Source organism: Hypanus sabinus, chromosome 3, assembly GCF_030144855.1.
Source record: "Hypanus sabinus isolate sHypSab1 chromosome 3, sHypSab1.hap1, whole genome shotgun sequence".
Lineage (NCBI taxonomy): Eukaryota > Metazoa > Chordata > Chondrichthyes > Myliobatiformes > Dasyatidae > Hypanus > Hypanus sabinus.
The window spans coordinates 142,805,436-142,829,917 of record NC_082708.1 but is presented as its reverse complement, the minus strand read 5'-3'; the positions used below and the strand labels follow the sequence as shown (position 1 = coordinate 142,829,917).

At 40.7% G+C, this 24,482-nt stretch overlaps 1 protein-coding gene across 3 annotated transcripts in view; it reads right to left on the bottom strand.

Annotated features, from left to right (window-relative positions):
- LOC132391710 (limbin-like) overlaps window positions 1–24,482 on the bottom strand; it is a 205,948-nt gene that overhangs the window by 72,748 nt on the left and 108,718 nt on the right. For all 3 annotated transcript variants that reach the window (XM_059965261.1, XM_059965262.1, XM_059965263.1), the window contains 2 exons: window positions 8,159–8,318; window positions 1,217–1,686 (listed from right to left, as the gene is read on the bottom strand). In XM_059965261.1, the coding sequence (XP_059821244.1) occupies window positions 1,217–1,686; window positions 8,159–8,318 (630 nt within the window). The remainder of the gene's footprint in view (window positions 1–1,216; window positions 1,687–8,158; window positions 8,319–24,482) is intronic.

The window sequence follows — 24,482 nt, the reverse complement described above, 5'->3', positions numbered from 1 at the left end:
CACCCTCTCCGTATGGTTAATTGGGCCCATCATTTCTTACTGATCTGTACCAGGATCTTGATGATGATCCATGAGGCTGGTATTTTTGACATGAGAATGGTTAAGGACAGTGCAGTAAGATTGTTTCCAAGACCAGTCCTTGAGACCATCCTTATTTTACCAAAGACTTTATGAAGTGATCATTTGACTTTTAGCTTCAGTAGTTAAATTTTGACATCCTATGAATGCCAGGCAGAGATGTTCTGGCTTCTAGAGATGCAGTTCATTTTGTATGTCATTCACTTTGAATGAGCATCATCTCTTGTATGTAAGCTATTTTCTCGATCATTTCCTGCGCGTGTTAATTTGGATTCAATTTGAAGTACCTGGTGAAAAGATATCCACTTCCATCTTCTCTCTATTTGCTCTTGAAATAGCAATATCTGTGAGTCTTGAGTTTTGGTATTGGTAAACATTTAGTAGATGTATCTTGAAGGAAGCATCATGTTTATCATTTTTCATTATTAAGGTATTGTTGCGCCACACCTTTACTCTTGGATTGCTGCATGCTAACACCAATTACCTTGGTTAACACCAATCTTGAGTATAACCAGATGTATGACAATTCTGCATTGAACTTAATACGTATTTTACTTAAATTTTTGGCAGTTTCATCTCAGTAAAAACCCTGAAAGAAGCTTCTATCCCATTTGATGTATGAGAAGCTGCTTAATTCACTGCATAGGGCAGAAGAGTATGCACTACAAGGGCCATAAAGTATGAATTAAAAAGGGCTGGCACCATGGCCAACCTTGAGACAAGTTTGGGTAAAACAATGTACATGTAAACTTAGCACTTCTTAAGAATTTATTCTAAACTTAACCATAGAACAAGCAAACGACTACAGTCTGAAACCACACTACATAAGAAGGCAACATAATTTCATTGAATTAAACTTATACTTGAAATCAACTGAGTTTTCATAACAAAAATAGTACTGAGCTGATAAAGTTGTACTTATTAAAATGTTGTTTTCACTCCTAAACCCAATTTGTGAATTATTTCTTTATGTTACATTCTTAAATCATTGCATTTTATTTCTGATTGTGAATTAAATAAGAGTTTGAGGTTTAAGACAGCAACTTGCCAATGTTTTCCCAAAGGCCACCACAGTGATAAATGCTGATCTTGCTAATGACATCCCAAGAATTAGTTTATAAAACATTAATGTACTTACTGCCAGGTTGAATGCTTCTGAAGCCTTAAGAATTTCTGTTCTTCAATCTCTGAATGAAGTTGATTGGATAATTCCTCCCGAAACTTTTCCAGAGATTCATCAGCATTATGATTTTTCTTTTCCTCTTGTTTCATTTGCTTTTCATGCAGAAGATTTGTTTCCTTGTCCTGATTGTCTGCCATTTGTTTTAAGTAGTCATTTGAGACTCCAAGTTTGAGCAATTCCTGGACAAGTTCAGAGTGGATTTTTTTAATTCTCAGTAAAGCATCTTTGGTTAGTTGTTCCCCGAGCATTATCAGTTGGTCGAATGCATCTTTGTCCAACTTCCCTACCAATTCTCCTAATTCTGTGGCTTGTTTCTTTAATAGTTCATGCCAATCCATGAGATATTTGTTATAACAGGGTCTTCTTTCACCAGAGATAGTGAGAAGAGATGCCAGCTCCTTTCCTTGTTGTTCATGTTCACCAATCTAACAATACAAAGAATTACAAGGAAAGTAACTCTTAAATACTGTGCCATTTCTCAGGAGCACAGAATAATAACAAAAAATCAGACATAATCCCATGATCAAAAGCAATAAAATACACAGTACATTAGTGCAGATTTGTTGAATTTCACTTCTAAAACTTAGACCTAATGAAGACAAAGAAAAGGATTTTTAAAGTGGAATGCACAAATAAATTTCTATTAAATTGTGCATTGATCACAAGCAATGAGGGGGACTTCCTGCATGTAAATGCATAAACATGATCTTTGAGTTAAACTACAGCTCATTATGGAAATATGTAGCTGTATGGAATTCAGACCTCTATCTTATAGGATTGCTCTCATTTATAAGACATTATGACAGATTGAAGAAACAGCCCAGTGAAAATTATAATGACAGAATACATCCATAAATTTTGCACTATTCGAAATTGGACCTGCTTTCAATGTACAGTACTGTATTTTAGAAACAACTGCTGCACAAGATAGTTACAACACTGCCACCAACTGGTTCTGGCCTTTGGAACTCATTTACACAATCCTATATTTCAACAATATTATTTTATTTTATTTTATTTCATTGTATATCCCCAACACCTAACATGATGATTATTTACAAGACTATAGTTCCATCTGTAAAAACTGCCTCAGATGCGGGTTAAGTCCTATAGATGATATTGGAACAAGATATCCCTCTCAATTCGATGACTCAACTGTTGGTTAACTGTAAATATAATTGCCGCTGCTCTGGATTAGAACTCGAGTTGTAACCTTCCTTAGAAAACTAGTCCATATTGATCCATTTGTAAACAGGCCTGGAAATATTCAGCCATTTATTAAACAAGGAAAAAAAACAAAATAAGTGGAAGTAAAAATAATTTATTTATCCCTTTGTGCCTTCAGTTTTCAGTAAAATCACAGGTGATCTTTTATCTCAGCACCACTGCATTTAGTTCAATTAATATTTGAAAATCAATGGCTCTTTGTCTTGAATCTACTCTATATCTTAAGTTTCCACAATCCTCTTGAATACAGTGTTCTGACAATTCACTGCATACCAAGTGAAGAAATTTAATCTTATCTTGCTTCTGAATGGACAACTTACTTTGCAAAATTATAACTCATGGTTCAACATTCTTTATTCAACAAGAATAAACATCATTTTACATTTATCCTTCTAATGTTTCAATGATTTCAGATTTACAAGATGTTAAGAGGCACAGTTTGAGTGGCTAGCCAGAGACCTTTTTCCCAAGGTAAAAAAAAAGCTAATACCAGGGAGCATAATTTTATGGTTATTGGGTGAAGGTGTAGGAGAGAAGTCAGAGGTAAGCTTTTACACACAGTGAGTGGTGGAGGTAAAGGAAAGAAATCGAAGAAACTCTGAGAAAAGCACATGGATGATAGAAAAATGGAGGGCTATGTAAGAGGGAAGGGTTAGGTTGATCATATACATAGGTTAAAAAGTTGGCTCAATATTGTGGGCCGAAGGGTTCTATATTCTAAATTATGAAGAATATAAACACAAGTTATCATCATATAATACCCCATCCCTAAAATCCATCTGCACATCTTTGTTGCACTCCCTCTATCACAAGTATATACTTCTCAACAAAAGGAGATCAAACCTGAGCTAATATTCACATGAAGTCCCACAAGGAACCTATACAATATAGTCAACCAGCTTGTCCCTCACTTAACCCAATTGTTCTGAGATTAATTCACATGTTCACCTAAGATCAATTAAGAATAGACAGGGCAGAACATGATTCATCACAAAACATTACATATAAAAAATGAAAAGATAAATCAATCCACTAAATCTAGATGAATAACACTTTGTCACATACTTTAATATAGCCTCTAGTAAACTGATGAAAAAGATACAAGGTAATTATGAGATTCAATGTCCTCCAAAGCTCGACAGATGTCACTTTCATACATACTTCGTGCAACAATGATTTCTCCTCAGCTTCATTCTATCTGAATCCAGACAGCTATTTGTCAAAGAATATTCCTTAATCAGAGAGAAAGGTGGAGGGCTCTTTGTAAAGTTCAGTTCAACGTAAATTTATTATCAAGGTACATTAAATAGAGATAGAGAAGTGAGATTCAGAAAGGAGCGGGACTGTCAGAAATGGACTAGGTAAGTTTGAGGGCAGGGTGGAAGTTGGAGACAATCGCTGACTCTATCTCTGGAGACAGCTTATCTACTGAATTCTCCAGAACTTCTGCCATCTCCATTGGGATCCCACCACCAAGCAGATCTTTCCCTCCCCTCCAATTTCCACTTTCCACGGGGATCACTCCCTATCTGACTCCCTTGTCCATTGGTCCCTCCCCACTGATCTTCCTCATGGCACTTACCCTTGCAAGCAGAACAAGTGCTACACCTGCCCCTTCACCTCCTCCGTCACTACCATTCATAGTCCTAAATAGTCCTTCCACATGAGGCAACATGTCACCTGTGAGTCTGTTGGACCATATATTGTGTCTGGTGCTCCCTGTGTGCCCTCCCGTGTATCAGTGATACCCGACGTAGATTAGGAGACCACTTTGCCAGAAAATGTGGGATCTCCCAGTGTCCACCCATTTTAATTCCACTTCCTATTCCCATTCTGATATGTTAATGCATGGTCTCCTCTACTGTCATGATGAGACCAAACTCAGATTGGAGGAACAACACTTTATATTGTGTCTGGGTAGCCTCCAACCTGATGGCATTAACATTGATTTCTTGAACTTCTTATAATGCCCTCCCTCTCCTTCATCATTCCACATCCCCTTCCCCCCCCCCCTCACCTTATCTTCTTCCCTGCCCATCGACTCCCTCTGGTGCTTCTCCCCCTTTTTCTTTCTTCCATGGCTCTCTGTCTTCACCAATCAGATCCCACCTTTTCCAGCCCTGTACCTCTTTCACCAATCAGCTTCCCAGCTCTTTACTTCATCCCTTCCCCACTTGGTCTCACCTATCAGCCTTGTGTTTCTCTCTCTCCCCTCCCCCCACCTTTTAAATCCACTCATCATTTTTCTCTAGTCCTGCTGAAGGGACCTGGCCCAAAACATCAACTGTACTCTTTTCCAAAGATGCTGCCTGGCTTGCTGAGTTCCTCCAGCACTTTGGTTGTGCTACTTGGATTTCCAGCATCTGCAGATTTTCTCTTGCTTATGACTGAAGGGCTGGATTATGTTCTTCAGCATCCGAAGGTCAAAGTCCCCCACCACCTAAAACAAGTTCAGGTTCACTTACTTGATAACCACCATCTTTATTAAGGCCATTAGGAATGTATAATAAATGCCTTATTAGCAAGAAGTTCAACTTTATGATCACATATAGGTTTTGCTTACTCCATTATAATTCTGCCCCTTCTATCACAACCACCTCTAATTTAGCCACTTCCTCTCCCAAGAGCTGCTTATGTGAGATAACATTTCATCAACAACAATAGTGTTTATTCTCCAGAGATGCAAAGTCAGTAACCGCTGCAGAAATCCATCACCATTTGTCTGGTTATGAAGGTGTACTTTCTGCTATAAGCTAATGTAGGAAAAGTGCCCTTAAATTTCTTGGAACTGTTTTCAAGATTTGTTCCAGCAAAGCCCCATAACTTAAGTGAATTGTTGTCTCAAAAAGTAGTTTAAAAAGAAGCAATTACTGAATTGAATGCTGAGAAGTGAAATAAACCACAAGGTTTCCACTAAACAAGCCAAGACTCTTCCAGGCCAAAAGCCAAAAAATAATTTGCAGATACTTTAAAAGTCTTTGTGTTTTTAAGACTATTTACAAGGGCAAAACCAGGAAAAGTTCCTGGTTCTGTCTAGGAGCCTGTGTGAGATGGCATTTTTGTGAGATACAAGGAGTAATGCAAGAACAGAAGGGACAGATGTGGCAGGAGTCCACACAAACACTCAGATCTGCTTCACTATTCAATTAGATCACAGTTCATTTAAAAGAGGCATTAATTCCATAGAAAGTCTCCTAAAATTCCTAATGAAATATAGCTGCTGCCGTGTCTTCTTTGAAATTGTTGAGCCCAGGATGGATCTTCAGAGATTTTGAAACAGCTCACTCTTTCCACAGCTGACCCATTGATAAGCACTGGAGTGTGTTCCCTCAACTTTCCCTTCCTGGAGGCAACAATCAATTCCTTGGTCTTGTTGAGTGCAAAGTTGTGTTGGGACATCACATAACCAGATCTCACTCTTGTCTGTCACGTTGACACCATCTAAAATTCTGCCAACAATAGTTGTGCCATCAGCAAATGTATAGCTGGCTTTGAGCTGTGCCTAGCACACAGTCATGGGTGTAGAGAGAGTAGAGCAGTGGGGTAAGTATGCATCCTGGGGATGCACCAGTGTTGACTGTCAGTGGGGAGGAGGTGTTATTTCCAATCTGCACGGACCTTGATTTCCCAGTGTGGAAGTCAAGGATCCAGTTGCATCGGAGTTACAGTGGGCCAGGCCTTGGAGCTTGTTGATCAGAACTGCGGGTATGACTGTGTTGAACGCTGAGCTGTAATCAGCAGCCAGACTTGGGGATGTCCAGGTGATCTGGGCTGAGTGGAGAGCCAGTGAGATTGCATCCACTGTAGATCTTTTGTGTTGATAGACAAATTGCAGTGGATCCAGGTCCTTGCTTAGGGTGGAGCTGATGAGCTATGACCAACCTCTCAAAGCAATTCATCACTGGGTGACAGTTACACACACACAAAATGCTGGTGGAACGCAGCAGGCCAGGCAGCATCTAGAGGAAGAAGTACAGTTGACATTTCGGGCCAAGACCCTTCGTCACCCTTTCCAATCATCCTCTAAGTGAAAAATGTTTTTTTCTCAGATTCCCTCTGAACCTCTTACTCCTTCCCCAAAACTGCTGCTTCTAATTTTCAAAATCTCTGTTACAAGAAACAATTTAACCACAATCTCTATATCCTTCATTATTTTGTGCACCTCTGTTAGGTCATTTATTTTCTCCAAGGAAAATAAAACCACTCTATCCAATCTTTCCGCACTACCAAAACATTCCACACAATGTAGCATTCCTGGTAGAGCTCTTCTAGCCGTTCCAGAGCAAAATTGCCCTTTCTATAGTGTGGTGACCAGAATTGTAAGTAATACTCAAGCTGTGACGTAACCAATGTTTTAATAAATTTGGACCATAACCTTCTTGCCCTTATATTCTGTGGCTGGTTAACAGAGTTAAGTATTCTGCATGCCTTTTTGCTACCTTATTTATCTATGGTGTTCAGGGATCCTTAGACTTTTACAACAAAATCCCACTGTCCTCAGTAACCCACCACACACTGTGAATGTCTCATTCTCAGTGATCTTCCCAAAGGGAATCACCTTGCACTTATCAGTAATGACTTCCATCTGCCACTGTTCTACCCACCTTTCCAACAGAATAGCTGAAGACGATACAACTCACCATCAGTTAGTTCTCTTGGTTATTAACACAGAGCTTGCCACATGGTAAATTCATCAATGTCTGGAAATTGGACCATTTGCAGATGCACATAAAAGGCATACTGCAAAATTTACCACTCAGCTAATCATTTCTGGGCTGATCGACAACTATTTGGAAAGTGACCTGGGACCTTCTAGCCACTGTTCACCCAAGTGTGTATGATAGGTATAGCCTGGCATCAGCTGTGCATCTATTAACCTCAAATGGAGCACAGCAATCTTCTGCAACAGCGAACAGAAATTGGATATCAAAGCTGTGACCTTCAGCCTGCATTTATATGTCTCAAAAAATTCAACAAGCCCCAGAGTAAATCAGCAAAGAGGCATAAATAGAAGTGTTTCATCTTTATTGCCCTCCCTACTGCATGGTCAGCTTCAGTTGCTCAGTACTCTTTGAACAGTTTCGCCTGGCGTTCCTTTGCTACTTCAAGCTTTCTGCATGACGTGCATCAAAGGTGAAGGCAGCAGTCTTTGCCAGAATGGCAAGGTTGAACAGTGCATGACAACTAATGTCAAGGGCTCAGTTTGTGTCGACAATGCAAGTGTTTCACATGGTGAATGGCCAGACTAAAGACACCTATCATCTTGCGCCTGAACTCTATGGTTGTTGTTTCTGCAGCTGCTTCCTGGCTGCTGTCGAGGAAGGTCCTTCGGACTCCATTCACCTTTACACGCATTATAGTGGCAACAATGCAACAGCTGCACTCACCGTGGGTATATGAGTCTGGAGCCACATGTGCCTCTTATTTATGAATCAGAGTGAAAAACTCCCTCAGAAATTTACTAACGTGTTTATCCCAAATGTTTGTGGCTTATCCAATTGGCACTCTATGCAGAACCTATTTAGTACACCAGAAGAGGAAAGTGTATTACCAGATTCTTCCTTTACAATCAATTAAAATCAAATTCCCTTTTCTACAGAAATTCTGTTACATTCTGTTTGACTTAAATAGGATTAGTAGTAGGAGTGGGGAGAGTTGTAATCCCCTTACTTTTCTGACAATGTGCTTCCTTCTCTCACTGACCAGCTTGCTGTGCATTCGATTTTTCTCTTGATTCATGACCTCATCCAGCCTGAGCTTCACAAGCAGAATTTCTTGGTGCACCATCTCCAACAGTGACTTCACTTGACCTTCGGTCAAATACCCAGCACTAAAATGAAAATAAAAATAAACTTACTTTGTCTGAAATTGGGTGAAATCATTTGGAGTACAATAAGGCATAGACTTTACCACGAGTTGAAACATTTACACATACAGTGATATTTCTAAAAGATATAATCCTCTAGTTTGTAATATATCTCTTTCTCATATTTCTGTCTTTATTTACTGTTGCCTCCTGTACTCCTTTATATTTTGTTACAGTATTGAGAATAAGTTATAAAAAGAGAGATACCCCTAAATACAACTTTAAGCAGTTGTACCAAACTTCAGTAAAACTTCAACACCACCCTCAATGCATCAATAGAGTCCCAGGGTGACTTAGGGAAAGGGCATTTGGAGTTAAAGACCTCTGCACTCTGCTGGACAGCAGCTATCCCTGCCCCCCCTCCCCCACATGCTTCAGAAGCCTGGACCACTTACAGCAAATATGCTTCCTGTGTGAGCCTGGAGTCTGATCATTGATTAGTTCCATCACTGATTAGTCCGGGGGTGGGGGGGGGGGGGGGGGTCCAATACTAATGATCGAAGCCTGAAGGTTGAGTGGAGGTCTGGATGTCAAAGCCTGGAGAGTGGAGGCCTAGAAGCCTGTCTTAGAGTTGTAAGGCTGCCCAGGAGTGTGAGTGGGTATGAGGCAGGGAGGGTGAGAGGGAGGGAAAAAGCCTGTTGTTGCTTGTTGTGTTCTGTTTTGTGGTATTCTGTGTTGTTCTTCCAGGTCTTGTGGGTATGCTATGTTGGTGCCAGAATGTGTGGTGACACTTGCGGGCTGCCCCTAGCACTTCCTTAGGTTGTTTACACAAAGGACACATTTCACAGTATGTTTCCATGTACATGTGATAAGTAAAGCTGAATCTAAGTCTGAATCAAGGCACTGGAAAATACCAAAACTGTTAACTCTGCAAGATAGCAAAAATTTACTGAAATGCTTATCAAAGTTTCCAATACATATCACCAGACTCAAAGACCATTTCTACCTCAAATGTTAAAAGATGATCTCCATCTCCCAATCTCCTCATGGCCCTTGCTTTTTACCTGTCTCATTGCACCGTACCTTCTCTGCAACTGCAACACTTTATACTATATTCCGTTTTTCTTTTTCAACCTCAATGTTTAACATAATACATTTGGATGACATATAGCACAAAAGTTTTTTTTGCACTGCTTTTTGGTACATTACAGTAATAAACCATTACAAATTCCAAAACTAATGTTAGCTTCTGCTCCCAGACCAGAATTCCCTGCACTGAGACCCCAATTAGACTTGGTCAAGGACCCAAGGCCAGAAATGGTTTGCTTGCGTGCAACCAAAACCCTAAACAGACATGCTATTCTTAGCTCTATTGTAAGGAGAGGTTACAAGGCAGACAGAGAAAAAAGATCCAACAATTTATGTTCCACATTTATTTGATGAATAAATAATAGTGTGGGGAAGGGGACTGTTGCTTATGCGTGGGAGAGGGGAGCTGGGGGGGGGACTTTGGGGTTCTCACGTTTAACTAACGTTCATTCTTTGGGGGGACTTCTCTGTTTTTGTGGAAGTTCTGCGAAAAAAAGAATTTCAGGATATATATTGTACACATTTTTCTGACATTAAATTTGACCTTTGAACCTTTGAAGAAGTGCAACATCACGCTGACTCCTGGGATCCTGTGGCCTACGAGCTCTCAAAGAGGAGCAGGGCCATCCTGGGTAGTATTGGAGCCTGGAGGTCATGTACTGACCTCAAGTCCTGTGTGAGGAATGGAAGATGTGAGCTACCTCACAAACAACTCACCCACCTGTCCCATCAATCACTTCCAGTTGAAGAGCCTGCTGTTCCCACACAGTCTCATCAGTCACCTCAGAAACCACAAGACCAGAGAGGAAACAAAGCCTCCCCAATCCCAAAGGACAGTCAAAGGACAAGACTATATTGCAGAACAAATGTTTGGATAAGTTTAAATTGTCACATTATTGAAGGCAGATGAGTCTTCTCAGGGATTTGATGTCATAACAGGGCACAGTGAAATTAAGATAAATAAATATACAGCAAGAGATTCAAATTAAATGAGACTGATTTGTTACAAAACCGGTTCTTATATCCATATGCACACTAATTAAGAACTAATTGCATTTATGTGCCAGGCACATTACACACTTCACCGGCTGGGGAAAAGGAATGTTGTCGAAGTTTAGAACTCTACTTTTATGTTCTGTTAAAGCTCCCCTCTGGACCAAAGTTATGTTGTACAATGTAGGTCTGATGTGAGAGTGATTGATGGCAACTCAGAATATAAAAAATAAGAAAATTGGACCATAAACTGAAAGCAAGTATTCTCATCATGATGACCTCTTACATGCCATTACAAAATAGATACCCCATGCATCTTGCATGACTTGTGTGTTACTAAAGCACACTATTTGCCCTTTTTAACACCCAAATCCCTTCTAGGTTCGTAACCCATGAGAACTGTGGTGAGTTCCACAATTCTGGGATCTTGTCCATCCACATTTCCCTTCATAAACCCTCCATAGATAATGAGGCCTTCAGCTGCCTTGGTTCTGATGTAGAAAATCCTTTGTATAATCTCTCTGTCTTTCTACTTTAAGCCTTCTTTAAAACTATCTTGTTTTTAAACATATAGTCACCCGCCCTTTAACTGCCAATGGATACTTGTGAGTTAGCTGCAGACTCCAGAGAACAACCTGGAACTAAGGAAGGATTACACAGGCGGGAGAGCTATGAAGCCCCTCTATGAATCTCCAATTCACTGGTGGGAAACTACCAAGGAAGATGTCAAGATGTTTTTCATCCTCAAAGGTGCTCAGAAAACAAGGCAGAATCAAAGGGACTTATGCAAGTCTTTCCAAACACCCATCCTTGTCTGATGTAACAGTGTTATCTCACTGAAGGGCTGTCTGACACACTGGAGTTGGAGCTGAAGATTGGACTGTCTTCCCACCTCAACACCACCAACAACCTTCATGGGGAAAAAAAATTCCAGATAATAGGAACTGTGTTCACTGATCAGGGTCAGGAGGGGAAGGCACGATGTTGACAACCATTTTTGAGCTGTTATTAATTAAATTAAGGTAATTAGTATGATAATACCAGATGTAAATGACACAGGAATAACCAAAAATTTGACATTTAACTTTCATTAGTTATCTGTTCTGATGGCAACACTTGACATTTTGATAACTGCCTCATATAGAAAAAAATTATTTTCTTTTTTGTGCACTGCTACTTATTTAAAAAAAACAGCTTATTCAAAAGGTCCTGAAATTTAGCAATAAATAAATCATCAGCATAAAAACAAAGTTTCAATTTTCATCCCTAGGCAACCAATATTTAAACAGCGCAACTCATTTCTGTAAAGATGATTGGTTATTATTTAGCCTGGAATATGGCAATTTATCTAGTCCAAGTTTTTTTGACAATCGCACTTTAGAATGCTAGGAATTTTCTCAACGCTGCTCAGTAAAACGTTGAGTACAGAGGGATTCACATTATTTAAAAAAGTAAGCATTATGCATTTCCATTCTGCACTTACACATATTTCTGGTCAATCGTCTTTAAAGATCTTTATTTAGACTAAAATAACTCTAGGGCACTGAACAATGAATGTATGCATCAACATGTGACAAGAAAGGAGAAAAAAATGCATTTGTTGCCATAAACTTGAGGTTCAGGAATTACTTGTTGAGAGAATATCACAGAATAGGTTTAGTGCTTGGTGCACACTTCCAAACACATTGATGTCATTCCCTATTAATCTTCCTTTCATGCTCTGCTAGATTAAAGCTTTATAACAGCAGATGTGCACAGCAGACATCAAATACTCAATGAGTAGTTGTGTTCTGGTCTGTTATGTGCTTCTTGCCTGCAGTTCACATTTAATGCCTTTCCTTTTGCCTAATTCCCTCCTTTGATTAAAGTTCTCCAGTATATTCCTCAAGTACAAAAAATGCAAGTCATTTAATTGGCACCCCACTGACAGAAACATCTATTCTATTTCAACACATTGATGTTCAGACACTAAACTACTTCCCTTTGAATTTAAATACATTTTAAAATGCATCCCATAAATTTTAAGAACTGACAGGTTTAAAATTTCCAATGAAATATGATAAATATATCCTGAAGGATGGAGGCCTAATATTTTTGCACATAAATCAGTGGCAACTATTATGAAATGAAACAATTTGCAAAACAAATTATATATGCACACACTTTCAAATGGCATCAAGTCATTCCACAATCCGTTGTAAACTGCAGTCTTTCTTTAGGCCAGGAAAGTCTGGAGCCTGAACGCTATTCCTGTGAGTTTCATTTCACAAGAATTCCATTTCAGTTCCTATGGAGAGTAAGAATGCCAATTAAACTGAAGAGACAGAAAATGAACAGAAAGTGAGATTTTACTGGTGCCATGGTGAGCCATCAGCAAGAAAAGACTCAATGTCACAGGCCAAAGATTGACCAGTGGCCAATCTGGACATTTAAGTTTTGAGAGGAAGGGACATAAATCAGGTCCACTGCCCAACTACAAGAGGCAGCAGTGGGTTGAGACAGTGAAAAAGAACTTTGACCAGCGACCAACCACCATTTGGGATCGATTAGCTAGAGCAAGTTAAAGGAAGGCAGGGGCAAACGCAGTGGCCATTGTCTGAATGGACAGAGTCAAAGGTGATCTTGAGGCTTTAGCTCTTCAAGGCTTCAGTCAGAAAAAGCAAAAGGAAGAAAAGCTCAAGATATTTTTCCTTCCCTTCTTTATATCTGCTCAGCCAGGAGAGTAGGGATGATAGTAGTAGTCAAATGCTCCTCTTACAGAATGTAGGAAGGCAGCGAGACCGTTGGTGCCCCTGATGACTACAGCTGCAAAAAGTGTATCCAGCTGCAGCTTCTGTTAAGAAGTTGCAGCTGGAACTGGATGATCTCTGGATCATTTGGGTGGCTGAGGTGGTGATAGATAGGCCATATGGAGATAGGACCAAGGTGCAGGACACATGAAAATGGGTGACAGTCAGGAAGGGGAAAGGGGTTAAGGAGCCAGTGCAGAGGACCTCTGTGCCCATCCCTCTCAACAACAGGTATATCATTTTGGACACTGTTGGTGGGGATGGCCTAACAGAGGAAAGTCACAGTAGTCGGGTCTCTAGCACTGAGTCTGTCTCTGTAACTCACAAGGGAAGGAGAAAGAGGCACACTGTGGTGATAGGGGATTTGTTAGTTGGTGGAAGGACAGAAGGTTCTGTGGGCGAGAGCAAGATTCCTGGTTGTTATGTTGCCTCCCGGGTCACAGGGTCCGGGATAACTCAGATCGAGTCCTCAGTGGGAGGGTGACCAGCCAGACCCTGTGGTCCATGTAGGTACCAATGACATGGGCAGGATGAATAATGAGATTCTGCACAGGGATTTCAGTGAGTTAGGTGCTAATTTATAGGGCAGGACTTCCAGGGTTGCTACCTATGCCACATACTAATGAGGCCAGAACCTGAAACCAGTTTAATATATTGCTAAGGAGTTGGTTTAGGAGGGAGGGCATAAGAGTTTTGGATCATTGGTCTCTCTTCCAGGGAAGGTGGGACCTGTACAGAAGGGACAGTTTGCACCTGAACTGGAGGGGGGACTAATATCCTAGCAGGAAGATTTGTTAATGCTGCATGGTGGGGTTTAAACAACATATGCAGGGGAATGGGAACCAGAGTGCTAGGACAGTTAGTGGAGAGGTTGTGGAGGCAGATGTTCGTAAACAAAGTTATGAATCAAAACGTTGAGCATAGTGTGCCTGGTATACTGAGTGGGCTGCGTATATTTCAATGCAAGAAGTATCATAGGAAAGGCGGATAATAGTGCTGAAGATGGGTAGCTAGTTTACAAACAGCGGTAATGTTTAGTGAGGAGAGGCTTTTGATAGGACAAAATCGTAGTCAACAGGATGAGTTGCAATGTAAAAGGTTGACACAATCGAGAAGAGTGAATACAAGACTGTGGATGTTATATTTAAATGCGCATAGAATACAGAATAAGATAGATAAACTTGCAGCACAGTTGCAGATTGGCAGGAATGATGTCGTGGGCATCACTGAATCATGGCTAAAAGATTATAGCTGGGAGCTTAATATCCAAGGGTACACAGTGTATTGAAAGGGCAGGCAGTTAGGCTGGGTTGGGGGGGGGGGGGGGGTGGCGTTGCTCTGTTGGTAAAAAATGATATCAAATCATCAGAAAGAGGTGACATAGGTGCTGAATCATTGTGGGGAGAGTGAAGGAACTGCAAAGGCCCTGATAGGAGTTGTATATAGAGCCTCAAACAGTAGTAAAATCAGGTTAGTGCTAGATTTCAGGAGGGCAAATTTCTAGAGTGCCTATAAGATGGCATTTTAGAGCAGTTTGTGGTTGAGCAAGATGACACAACCGTGGCTAACAAGAGAAGTCAAAACTGACATAAAATTCAAAGAGGGGGCATATAATCGAGCAAAAATAGTGGGAAGTTAGAGGATTGGGAAGCATTTAAAAACCAACAGGGGCAACTCATTGGTTGAATCCAATTATTTTTACGTTATATATCAATGATTTGGATGATGGATTTGATGGCTTTGTTGCAAAGTTCGCAGACAATATGAAGACAGATGGAGGGGCAGGTAGTTTTGAGGAAGTAGAGAGGCTACAGAAGGACTTAAGATGGATGAGGAGAATGGACAAAGAAATGACAGATGGAATACAGTGTTGGGAAGTGTATGGTCATGCACTTTGGTAGAAGAAATGAAAGAGTTGACTATTTTCTAAATGGAGAGAAAATACAAAACAGTGAGGTACAAAGAGACTTGGGAGTCCTTGTGCAGGATTCCCTAAAAGTTAATTTGCAGGTTGGGTCTGTGGTGAGGAAGGCAAATGCAATGTTACCATTCATTTCAAGACGACTAAAATATAAAAGCAAGGATACAATGTTGAGATTTTATAAATCAGTGGTGAGGCCTCACTTGGAGTATTGTGAGCAGTTTTGGGCCCCTTATCTTAGAAAGGATGTGTTGAAACTGGAGACGGTTTGAATGAGGTTCACAAAAATGATTCCAGGATTGAATGACTTGTCATATGAAGAGTGTTTGATGGCTCTGAGCTTGTATTCACTAGAATTCAGAAGCCTATTGAATTGTAAAAGGCCTTGATAAAGTGGATGTGGAGAGAATGTTTCCCATGGTGGGAGAGTCTAAGACCAGAGGACATAGGCTCAGAATAGAGGGGCATCCTTTTAGGGTGAGGACAAGGCAGAATTTCTTTAGCCAGGAAGTGGTGAAACTATGGAATTCTTTGCCACAGGCAGCTGTGGAAGCCAAAACTTTATGTATATTTAAGGCAGAGATTGATAAGATTCTTGATTGGTCAAGGCATTAAGGGTTACAGGGAGATGGCAGGAGACTGGGGCTGAGACAACAATTAGATCAGTCATGATGAAATGGCGGAGCCCCCTGTATTTATATCTTATGGATACAACAAGGAAGGAATGTAGGGAATGGATGAGCTCATATGGTGTCAGTATGATCAGAAGGAGAAAGAGAAGTTCACAGAGGCATATAGCAATAGCAAAAGAGCTCCAGAAGGGAAGGGGCCCTTGGAGGTCACAGGGTTTAAGGGCTGTTTGTTTGACCAGCCAAAAAGCTTTCCCATTTCACTTGGCACACAATCAGCACTGAAAAGACACCTACTAATCCTTCTTTTGGCTGTTAAGTTTCTCAAGACTTGGGAGATTCCAGCCTTCAGCACATGACCTCCGAGTAAATGCTTCAGCGATGCACAGTCCCAGTAAAACACCTAATTATCGGAATCTGCCTGGAGAGTTCAGCTGACTACCTGTAACCCATCATAACTATTAAATTGAACCTGGGTGAATTAGAGTCACATTAGTTCTGGTTTGAAATTTTACATTTCTACCTGACCCAAGCTTGAGTATCTTTTGGGATTATAATCATCTCTTTCTCATCTGTTCCTGCATTTCCCAAGATTCTCATTTGTGCTAACTGAACAAATCTGCTAAAAAAAATTGACTGTGGTGTATCTACACTGAAGAGAGATTTTTGTTAAACTATTCTACCTACTCCAGGCTGAACTGTTCAAACAGGTATTGCTGGGGATGCAACATATAAAAAATGATGGAGGAACTCAGCAGTTCAGGCAGCATTTATGGAAACGAATAAACAGTTGACATGTTTGGCTGAGGCCCCTCTTCAGGACTGGAAAGGAAGGGGGAAGATGCTGGAATAAGAATTTGGGGGAGAACAGATGGAGGATTATCTAGAAGATGATGGGTAAAGCTAGGTGGGTGCAGAAGGGGTTTGAAGTAAGAAGCTAAGAGGTGATAGGTGGAAAAGGTAAAAGGCTGGAGAAGAAGGAATCTGATAGGAGGAGAGTGGACCATGGGAGAAAGGAAAGGAGGAAGGGCACCAGTGGAGGGTGATAGGCAGGTGAGGAGAAGAGATGAAAGGCAAGAGTGGGAAATTTAAAATGAGAGGAGAGAGAGGTTAACAAATACTTGGAGAAATTAATGTTTATGCCATCTGTCTGAAGGCTACCTAGACAGAATATGAGTTGCTGCTACTTCAACCTGAGAGTTGGCTCATCGTGGCAAAAGAGGAGGCCATGGACCAACATGTCTGAACAGAAAAGGAGATATGAATTAAGGTGGATGGCCATTGAGGAATTTTGCTTTTGGCAGGTGGAGTGGAGGTGCTCAACAAAGCAGTCCTCCACTATGTTGGGTCTTGCCAACACAGAGGAGGTCGCAGTGGACAACCCTAACAGATTCACAGTTGAAGTGTAACCTCACCTGGAAGGATTGTCTGGGGCTCTGAATGGAGGTGGTGATGCCTTATTCTGTTTGTCGATAGTTGCTTTGTCATGATTGGTTAGTTTAGAAACTGCAGCTGCTTTACCCATTGGTTAGTTGCCTGGTGTCCAATTTCAAGTACCCTGGGTATATAGAGAGCAAGTGTGGGAGGTTCGCTTTCTTCCTTTGTTTTTCAGGCAAGCAGCGCACATGACCAGTGGGAAGGTATGCTCTGTGCGTGCTTTTGACCCAGTATGTTTGCTGAGTATTCAGCTTTGTAGTTTCTGTAACTTGGGGAGCATGAATGTCTGGTTGAATTTTTACTGTTTGTAAATAAATGTTTAATATACCTGTTCATAGAGAGTGCTTTCTGTCTCACTTGCTGGACCCACTAACCTCACTCAGCACTACTGAGGGAGGAGGTGAATGGGCAGGTGTAGCACTTCAGCCACTTCCAGGGATAAGTGACAGGAGGGAAAATAGTGGGGAGGGACAAATGGACAAGGGAATCACAAAAGGAGTGATCCTTGTGGAAAGTGGAGAGTGGGGGTGAGTACAGATGTGTTTGGTGGTATGGTCCTGTTGAAGATGGTGCAAGTTGTGGAGAAAGATATGCTAGGGATGCTATTACACTAGTAAACATTCCTGCCACCATACTTGTTCATAAGCAAGATCTGGCCAATCAGCCAGTGAATAAATCACATTTATCACATGAGACCTGCAACTCAATGGGTCAGGTAGCTTTTTCAGAGGCAAAGGGATGGTCTACACTATGGGTCACAAAGCTGCATCTGAATGCAAGTGATTCTGCTAGAAAGGTAGATTCTAATGTACAGGTAACCTTTGTCATTCAAAGACATTACAATCCTTTGTGACCTTCTAAGCCATATTTCATTATAAGACCACAGCATAAATTTATTAAATGCACTTCAATGGTGTGTGCTGCTGTCTCGGTAGCTGAGAAAGCAACTTTAACTGATCTTTTATAGCATGAGCCTACCAATCAGAGAATTGAGTTTTCATCAGCAGAAATTCGACTGATATGCAGATGCACATTTGTCAGGTGACCGGTCCCAACTTTAATAATGCTTGGAAATTCATCAACTTTGGCATCACAACACTACTGTAGCAGCGGCAACAACTTGCATTTAAACTGCATCCTTTGTGCACTGAAACATCTCAAGACACTTCACCACTGCATTATCAAACAAAATCTGAAAAAAGATCCGTCAAGGCAAATTAGTAAAAGTAATCAAAGGGAAAGCTACCGAATACTTTAAATGCAGAGAGAAATACAAGGGATTAGAAAGTTTAACGAGCTGACAATAGAAGGCCATTTGGGGTTCATTTTCCTGAAGTCTGTAGTGCAACCAAAAAGCTTCTCTCTTCTTGCAAGCTCCTACAGAATCCAAAGGAAAGTACTGCAAACAAGAAACCAGTTCACTCCTAGACCGAACAGGATGCAAGCAGCTATGTGCAAGCTGTCCACATTATCTATGAAAGGGAAACAAGTTAGCTTTGACACACAGAAGCCTGCATTGTCTTGGCCTTCATCTCTGAAGTCAGTATGCACAGAAACTGAAAACCATTGGCCTGAAGTTACTGTACGTCTAAAGCTGATGTTCTAAACTAGACTATTTCCAGACCATTATCTTGAAAAAAATTACCAGGGTTTATTATTTGGAGTGCTTACAATGTGTATTGTATCACTTTGCTGAATCCTGTGTGAAAAATATTTAATTTAAAAGCAATTATGGTGTAAATCATACAATGGAATGTTTATAGAAGAATACAGCATGAGGCAGTTTTCATACATCAAGATTACAAGGTTCGATATAACAGTCACTAATGATATATTCAGGGGTGATGATTGAATTATTGCTTTTGACTAGTTTGGCACATACTGCAGTAGTACTAAAATAACAAAGAGCTCGCTTGGTAGCAGTGGACCTGAAGAGGAAAGAGAGCATGCAGTTCACATTACCGGGCTGGACTGTGCATTACTTAGTTCAGCCAAAGTCCCTGACTAAGGAGGGGAAAGGCCACATTAGCAATTGAATGGAGTTCACAGTAAGCAGAAAATGCATCAGAAAGAAATCAACTAATACACAATTCCGTAATTTGTGAGTATTGCTGTCAGCAATTTTACTGAATGCCCACTGTGCTTTGACTTCAACAAGCTGATGAGGATGTGCCTTGTGCCTTGTACCACAAAGCTAAATGAAATCAAGAAGTGGGACATTTACTGTAAAATACCCAACTTTTGACCAGGGCTGCACTATGTACACAATATGGGAATATAACCTCACTTTACTTCTTTGCTATACAATCATTACCTCATACAAAGTGTGTTGGCGCGTGGCCTAGTGGGCAAGGCATCAGACTAGTAACCTGAAGGTCAATGGTTCGAGCCTCAGCTGAGGCAGCGTGTTTGTGTCCTTGAGCAAAGCACTTAACAACACACTGCTCTGCGACGTCACCGGCAGCCAAGCTGCATGGGTCCTAGTGCCCTTCCCTTGGACAACATCGGTGGCATGGAGAGGGGAAGGCCTGCAGCTTGGGCAACAGCCAGTCTCCCATACAACCCTGCCCAGGCCTGCGCCCTGGAAACTCCAGGTGCAGATCTATGGTCTCTCGAGGCTGATGGATGCCACACACACAAAGTAATCAGTTTACAGTCTTTATTAAGCTTTAACTGGCATTCTTCTAAACTGGTGACTTACTGTTTTTGAATATGGTTTATTGATCAAGCACTGTCTGTTCTACCTACCGAGTTCTCTGTGATCCTGACTGCAGTTTGCATACCGCCAAAGGCAGATGTTAAGCAAGCACTAGTATTGAGAACTGTGAATAGCAAATAAGAAGCAGCCTACCTCACACCTTTCAAATCACTGCCAGGGACTTCAATCAAGATTACTTGAAGAAATCTCCACCCAGTTATCATCAACATGTCACCTGCAGCCCCAGGGGTCTCAACACACCTGACCACTGTTAAAACTACTGTCAGGAATGCCCACTGTTGAATACCTAGACTACATTTCAGGAAATTCCATCATCTGGCTGCTTTCCTCCTAACTGCATACAGGTACATGCGAAAAAGCAAGACTCCAGAGGTAAGGTAACAAAGAGGGAATCGGGGAGGCAGATGACAGCTACAGGATTACTTCAAGTTGGTGAACTGGGCCAGGTTCAATGTCATCAGAGGATCTCAACAAGTACACTAGGTTTGTCACGGACTTTGTAAAGTCAGTCGTGGATGGGTGTCTTCCTCAATCCACTGAGTTGATTGATTGATTGATCAGTGGCATTCAAGTCTGGCAAAAAGAGGTCCAGGTACCACCTTCAGAAAGCCATCTCACATGCAAAGTGGCAATTCCAGACCAAAGTTGAATCACTAAAGGATGTTTGACGGCTGTAGCAGGGCTTGAATCCTACAAAACCAGGTACCATATGTGACAAGAAGTTTTCACTCCCAGGTGAGCTCAATGCCTTTTATGATTGCTTTGACCATCAAAACATCTGAGATCATCCTTCAAGAGGGTGAACCCATGAAAAGCATCTGGTTACCTGGGTGAGTAATGAAAACCTGTACTAATCAACTGGCTGGAATGTTCACTGACATCTTTACCCTCACACTTCGGCAGTCATCTGCTTCAAGCAGGTTTCAATTATAATGGTGCCCAAGAGGAACAGGGAATCCTGTCTATCATCCAGTAGCACTTACCTTCAGCTCTGAGAGGTTTATAATGAAACAAATGAACTCCTGCCTGTGGAGCAACCTGAATCTGCTCTCATTTGACTATCATCACAACGGGTCAAAAACAAGTGCCATTTCATTGGCTCTTCACTAAACACTGGAACATCTGGAGAATGAACATGCATACATCATGATGTTGGCTGTTAACTACAGCTCTTCATTCAACATTATCATCCCCTCAAAACTAATTAATAACCTCAATGATCTAAGTCTCAATACCTCCTTGTGCAACTAGAGCCTTGATTTCCTCATTTTCAGATCCCAATCATTTCAGATTGGCAACAACATCTCCACCTTAGAACATCTATTTCATTAGGAGTTTGCAAAGATTCAGCATGATATCTAAAGCTTCGACTAACTTCTATGGATGCGTGGTGGAGAGTATATTGACTGGCTGCATCACAGCCTGGTATGGGACACAAATACCTACAAAAGATTACAGGATACAGCCTAGTCCATCATGGGGAAAGCCCTTCCCACCAGTGAGCACATCTACATGGAGCACTACCGCAGGAAAGCAGCATCCATCATCAGGGACCCCTAGCACCCAGGTCATGTTTTCTTCTCACTAATGCCATCAGGAAGAAGGTACAAGAGCCTCAGGACTCACACCACCAGGTTCAGGAACAGTTATTACCCCTTTACCATTAGGCTCTTGAACCAGAGGGAGAACTTCACTCACCTTCACTTATTCCATCACTGAACTCTTCCCATAACTTATGGACTCCCTTTCAAGGACTCTTCTTCTCATGTTCTCGATATTTATTGTTTATTTATTTAATTTCTTTATCTTTGCATTTGCACAGTTAGTTGTCTTTTACGCACTGGTTATCCACTGTTCGTGCGGTCTTACATTGACTCTATTATGGTTATTTTATTTATTAAGTAAACCCATGAGAAAATGAGTTGCAGGTTGTATATGGTGACCTATATGTACTTTGATAAAAAGCCTTACTTTGACTTTGCAGTTTCTCATTGATTTTATTCTTTGTATTTATTGTGAATGCCCACATGAAAATGAATCTCAGGGTAGTATGTGTTGACATATACAGTATGTAATTAGATAATAAATTTATTTTGAACTTTGGTTTATGTTGGTTAAAAACTTCTCACAACTGCACACTTTTTTCACACATACAATCTTAATTGTTTAGTGTAATATCAGAAAATATTATTTGTTCATGTTGCTATTTCATCAAAATAAAATAATCTTAAAATTACTTTTCCTGAAATTCATTATCAGAAACAAAAATTGTTTACTGGAAATTATTTCCAATATCAAAAGACAGCAATCTCTTTAAAGAAAATAACAGTTACTTTCTAGAGATTGCTTTGCTTGGTGATTTAGTTCAATAACTGTAAGCAATTATCATGCTGCTAAACCCATAATGGAAAATGCAACAGGGCAGCAATTCCACTAAGCATATTTTTAATATTAAACGCTATCTTCCCTTAAGCAATACATATATGGCAAAAGTAATACTCAAACTTCCTCTTTTGATGTTTAAATTGTTATTTAAATTTGCATCTATATTCCAGAATATTATTTTGTTCATCATTTACAAATTAAAATTACACCTTCTGAAAGGATTTTATGACATTGCTAATTACATGAATTATAAAATTATAGATATCAGAAGGGGTTAATAGTGAAATGTTTTCAGATGATGTCACTTTGTCAAAGCTTGAATGCCTATTAATTTCTAAAACATAATTGCCCCCATTATAATAGAACTTAGTTTCCTGTGTTAGGTGTATTATCTATGCAGGGTGCTTTGCCAGAGGATCACAACAGATAGCAGGAGTATTAAAAAGGTCACAGAATCCCCAAAGAAGATTGGAAATGCTGCCCTTTAGGATTCAGAAAAATAACAAGAATGGAAGAGAAAACAAAGAGTATTTTGATTTATGCAGATCATGACAAACACCCCTGCTAGCTCAAGCATGGAGCCACCATCCACAACGTAGTCAATGGAAACCTGAGCCCGATGCCCTGCCACAGAAAACAGAAAGCATTAGAAACACTCAGACATGTGTGAAGAGATTCATCGTCAGAACCGGGAAAGAGAAAAAAACAAATTAGATACATTACAAAGGGGGGAGGGATATGCTGGAAAGTACATCTCAATTAATGAGGGCTTGGATGAAATGCTCACGTGTGGATGAAGCTGCCTGGATAGCCAGTTGATAACTACAGACAAAACAAAGAAAGATGTAAAAGCTGTGAAATATAGCATTGCAGGAATTGCTGAAAGCAGAATAAGCTATAACAGAGAAAATGAATACTGATGAATAAGCAGCACACACAAAATGCTGGAGGAACTCAGCAGGCCAGGCAGCATCTATGGGAAAGAATCAACATTTTAGGCTGAGACCCTTCATCAGGACTGATGAATAAGCTACAGCAGAACCAGGCACATCTGATGCAAGAAGTGCCTTATCTTAATTTGCTGGACTTGATACATGTTTCAAAGTCATGCCCTAATGGAAAACGGAAGAATGCTGTTTCAGGTTTAAGTTTGGTCTCATTAAAACAGGGGTGGAGACCAGAGACTGATGCATCAAAGTGAGTATAGGACAAAGAATTAAAGCATAGGTAACTGGAAGCCCAGCGGACTCCTACCAACTGAACTCAGGAGTTTTGCAAAGCCTTCACCCAATCAGTGTTTGGTTTCTCCGATGCAGAAGAGGCTCAGTCGCGAATGTCAAATCCTAGTTGTGTCTGGCAGCGGAAACCCTAGGTATCAAAAGTTTGAAAGGATGATCCTTTGAGCTGGTGGGTTGCAATATGAGGATAAGGGGAAATGTAATCTTACTTTGTCTGCAAAATGTGAGTAGGGGGTGTCAGGAGAAGTGGTGCAGGAACTACATGTAATGAAATCAGAAACTGGGTCATGCTATGTTTTGAGGGAAAATCTTGGTCCAGCAAGAAGGAAGGTACCTCTGTGAAAAGGATCATTGACAAAACAAGTACAACAGAGACTAAGGAACTGACAGAATAGAACGCATTTAGAAAGCAGAATGTAATGAAGTACAGTCAATGGAACTGTGGGAATCTGTGGACATAATGGATGTTTACTACTAACATATACTCTATGAAATGGATCCAGAAAAGGAAGCACAGAGTCAAATTTAAAAAGGGCAAAGAATGTAGGACAGAAGATGCTGCATTTAAATGTGCATAGCATTCGCAATAAGGTGGATGAACTCATGGCACAATTAGAGAATGGTCTGCATGACACTGTGGGCATCACTGAGTCATGACTGAAAGAAAGCCATAGTTGGATGCTTAACATCAAAGGATATACTTTGTACTGAAAGGACAGACAGGAAGGCGTAGGCGGTGGTGTGACTGTTTGTAAGAGACAGAATAACACCTTTAGAAAGAGGTGACATAGGGCCAGAGAATGTTGAATCTTTGTGGGTGCAGCTAAGAAATTGCAAGGGCTGGTGTTGAATCGCATGAGAGGGAATTTGTTGAATGCCTACGAGATGGCTTTTTAGAGCAGCTTGTGCTTGAGCCTTCTCGGGAAAAGGCTGTCTTAGATTGAGTGTTGTGTGATAACCCAGATCTTATTAGGGAGCTTAACGTAAA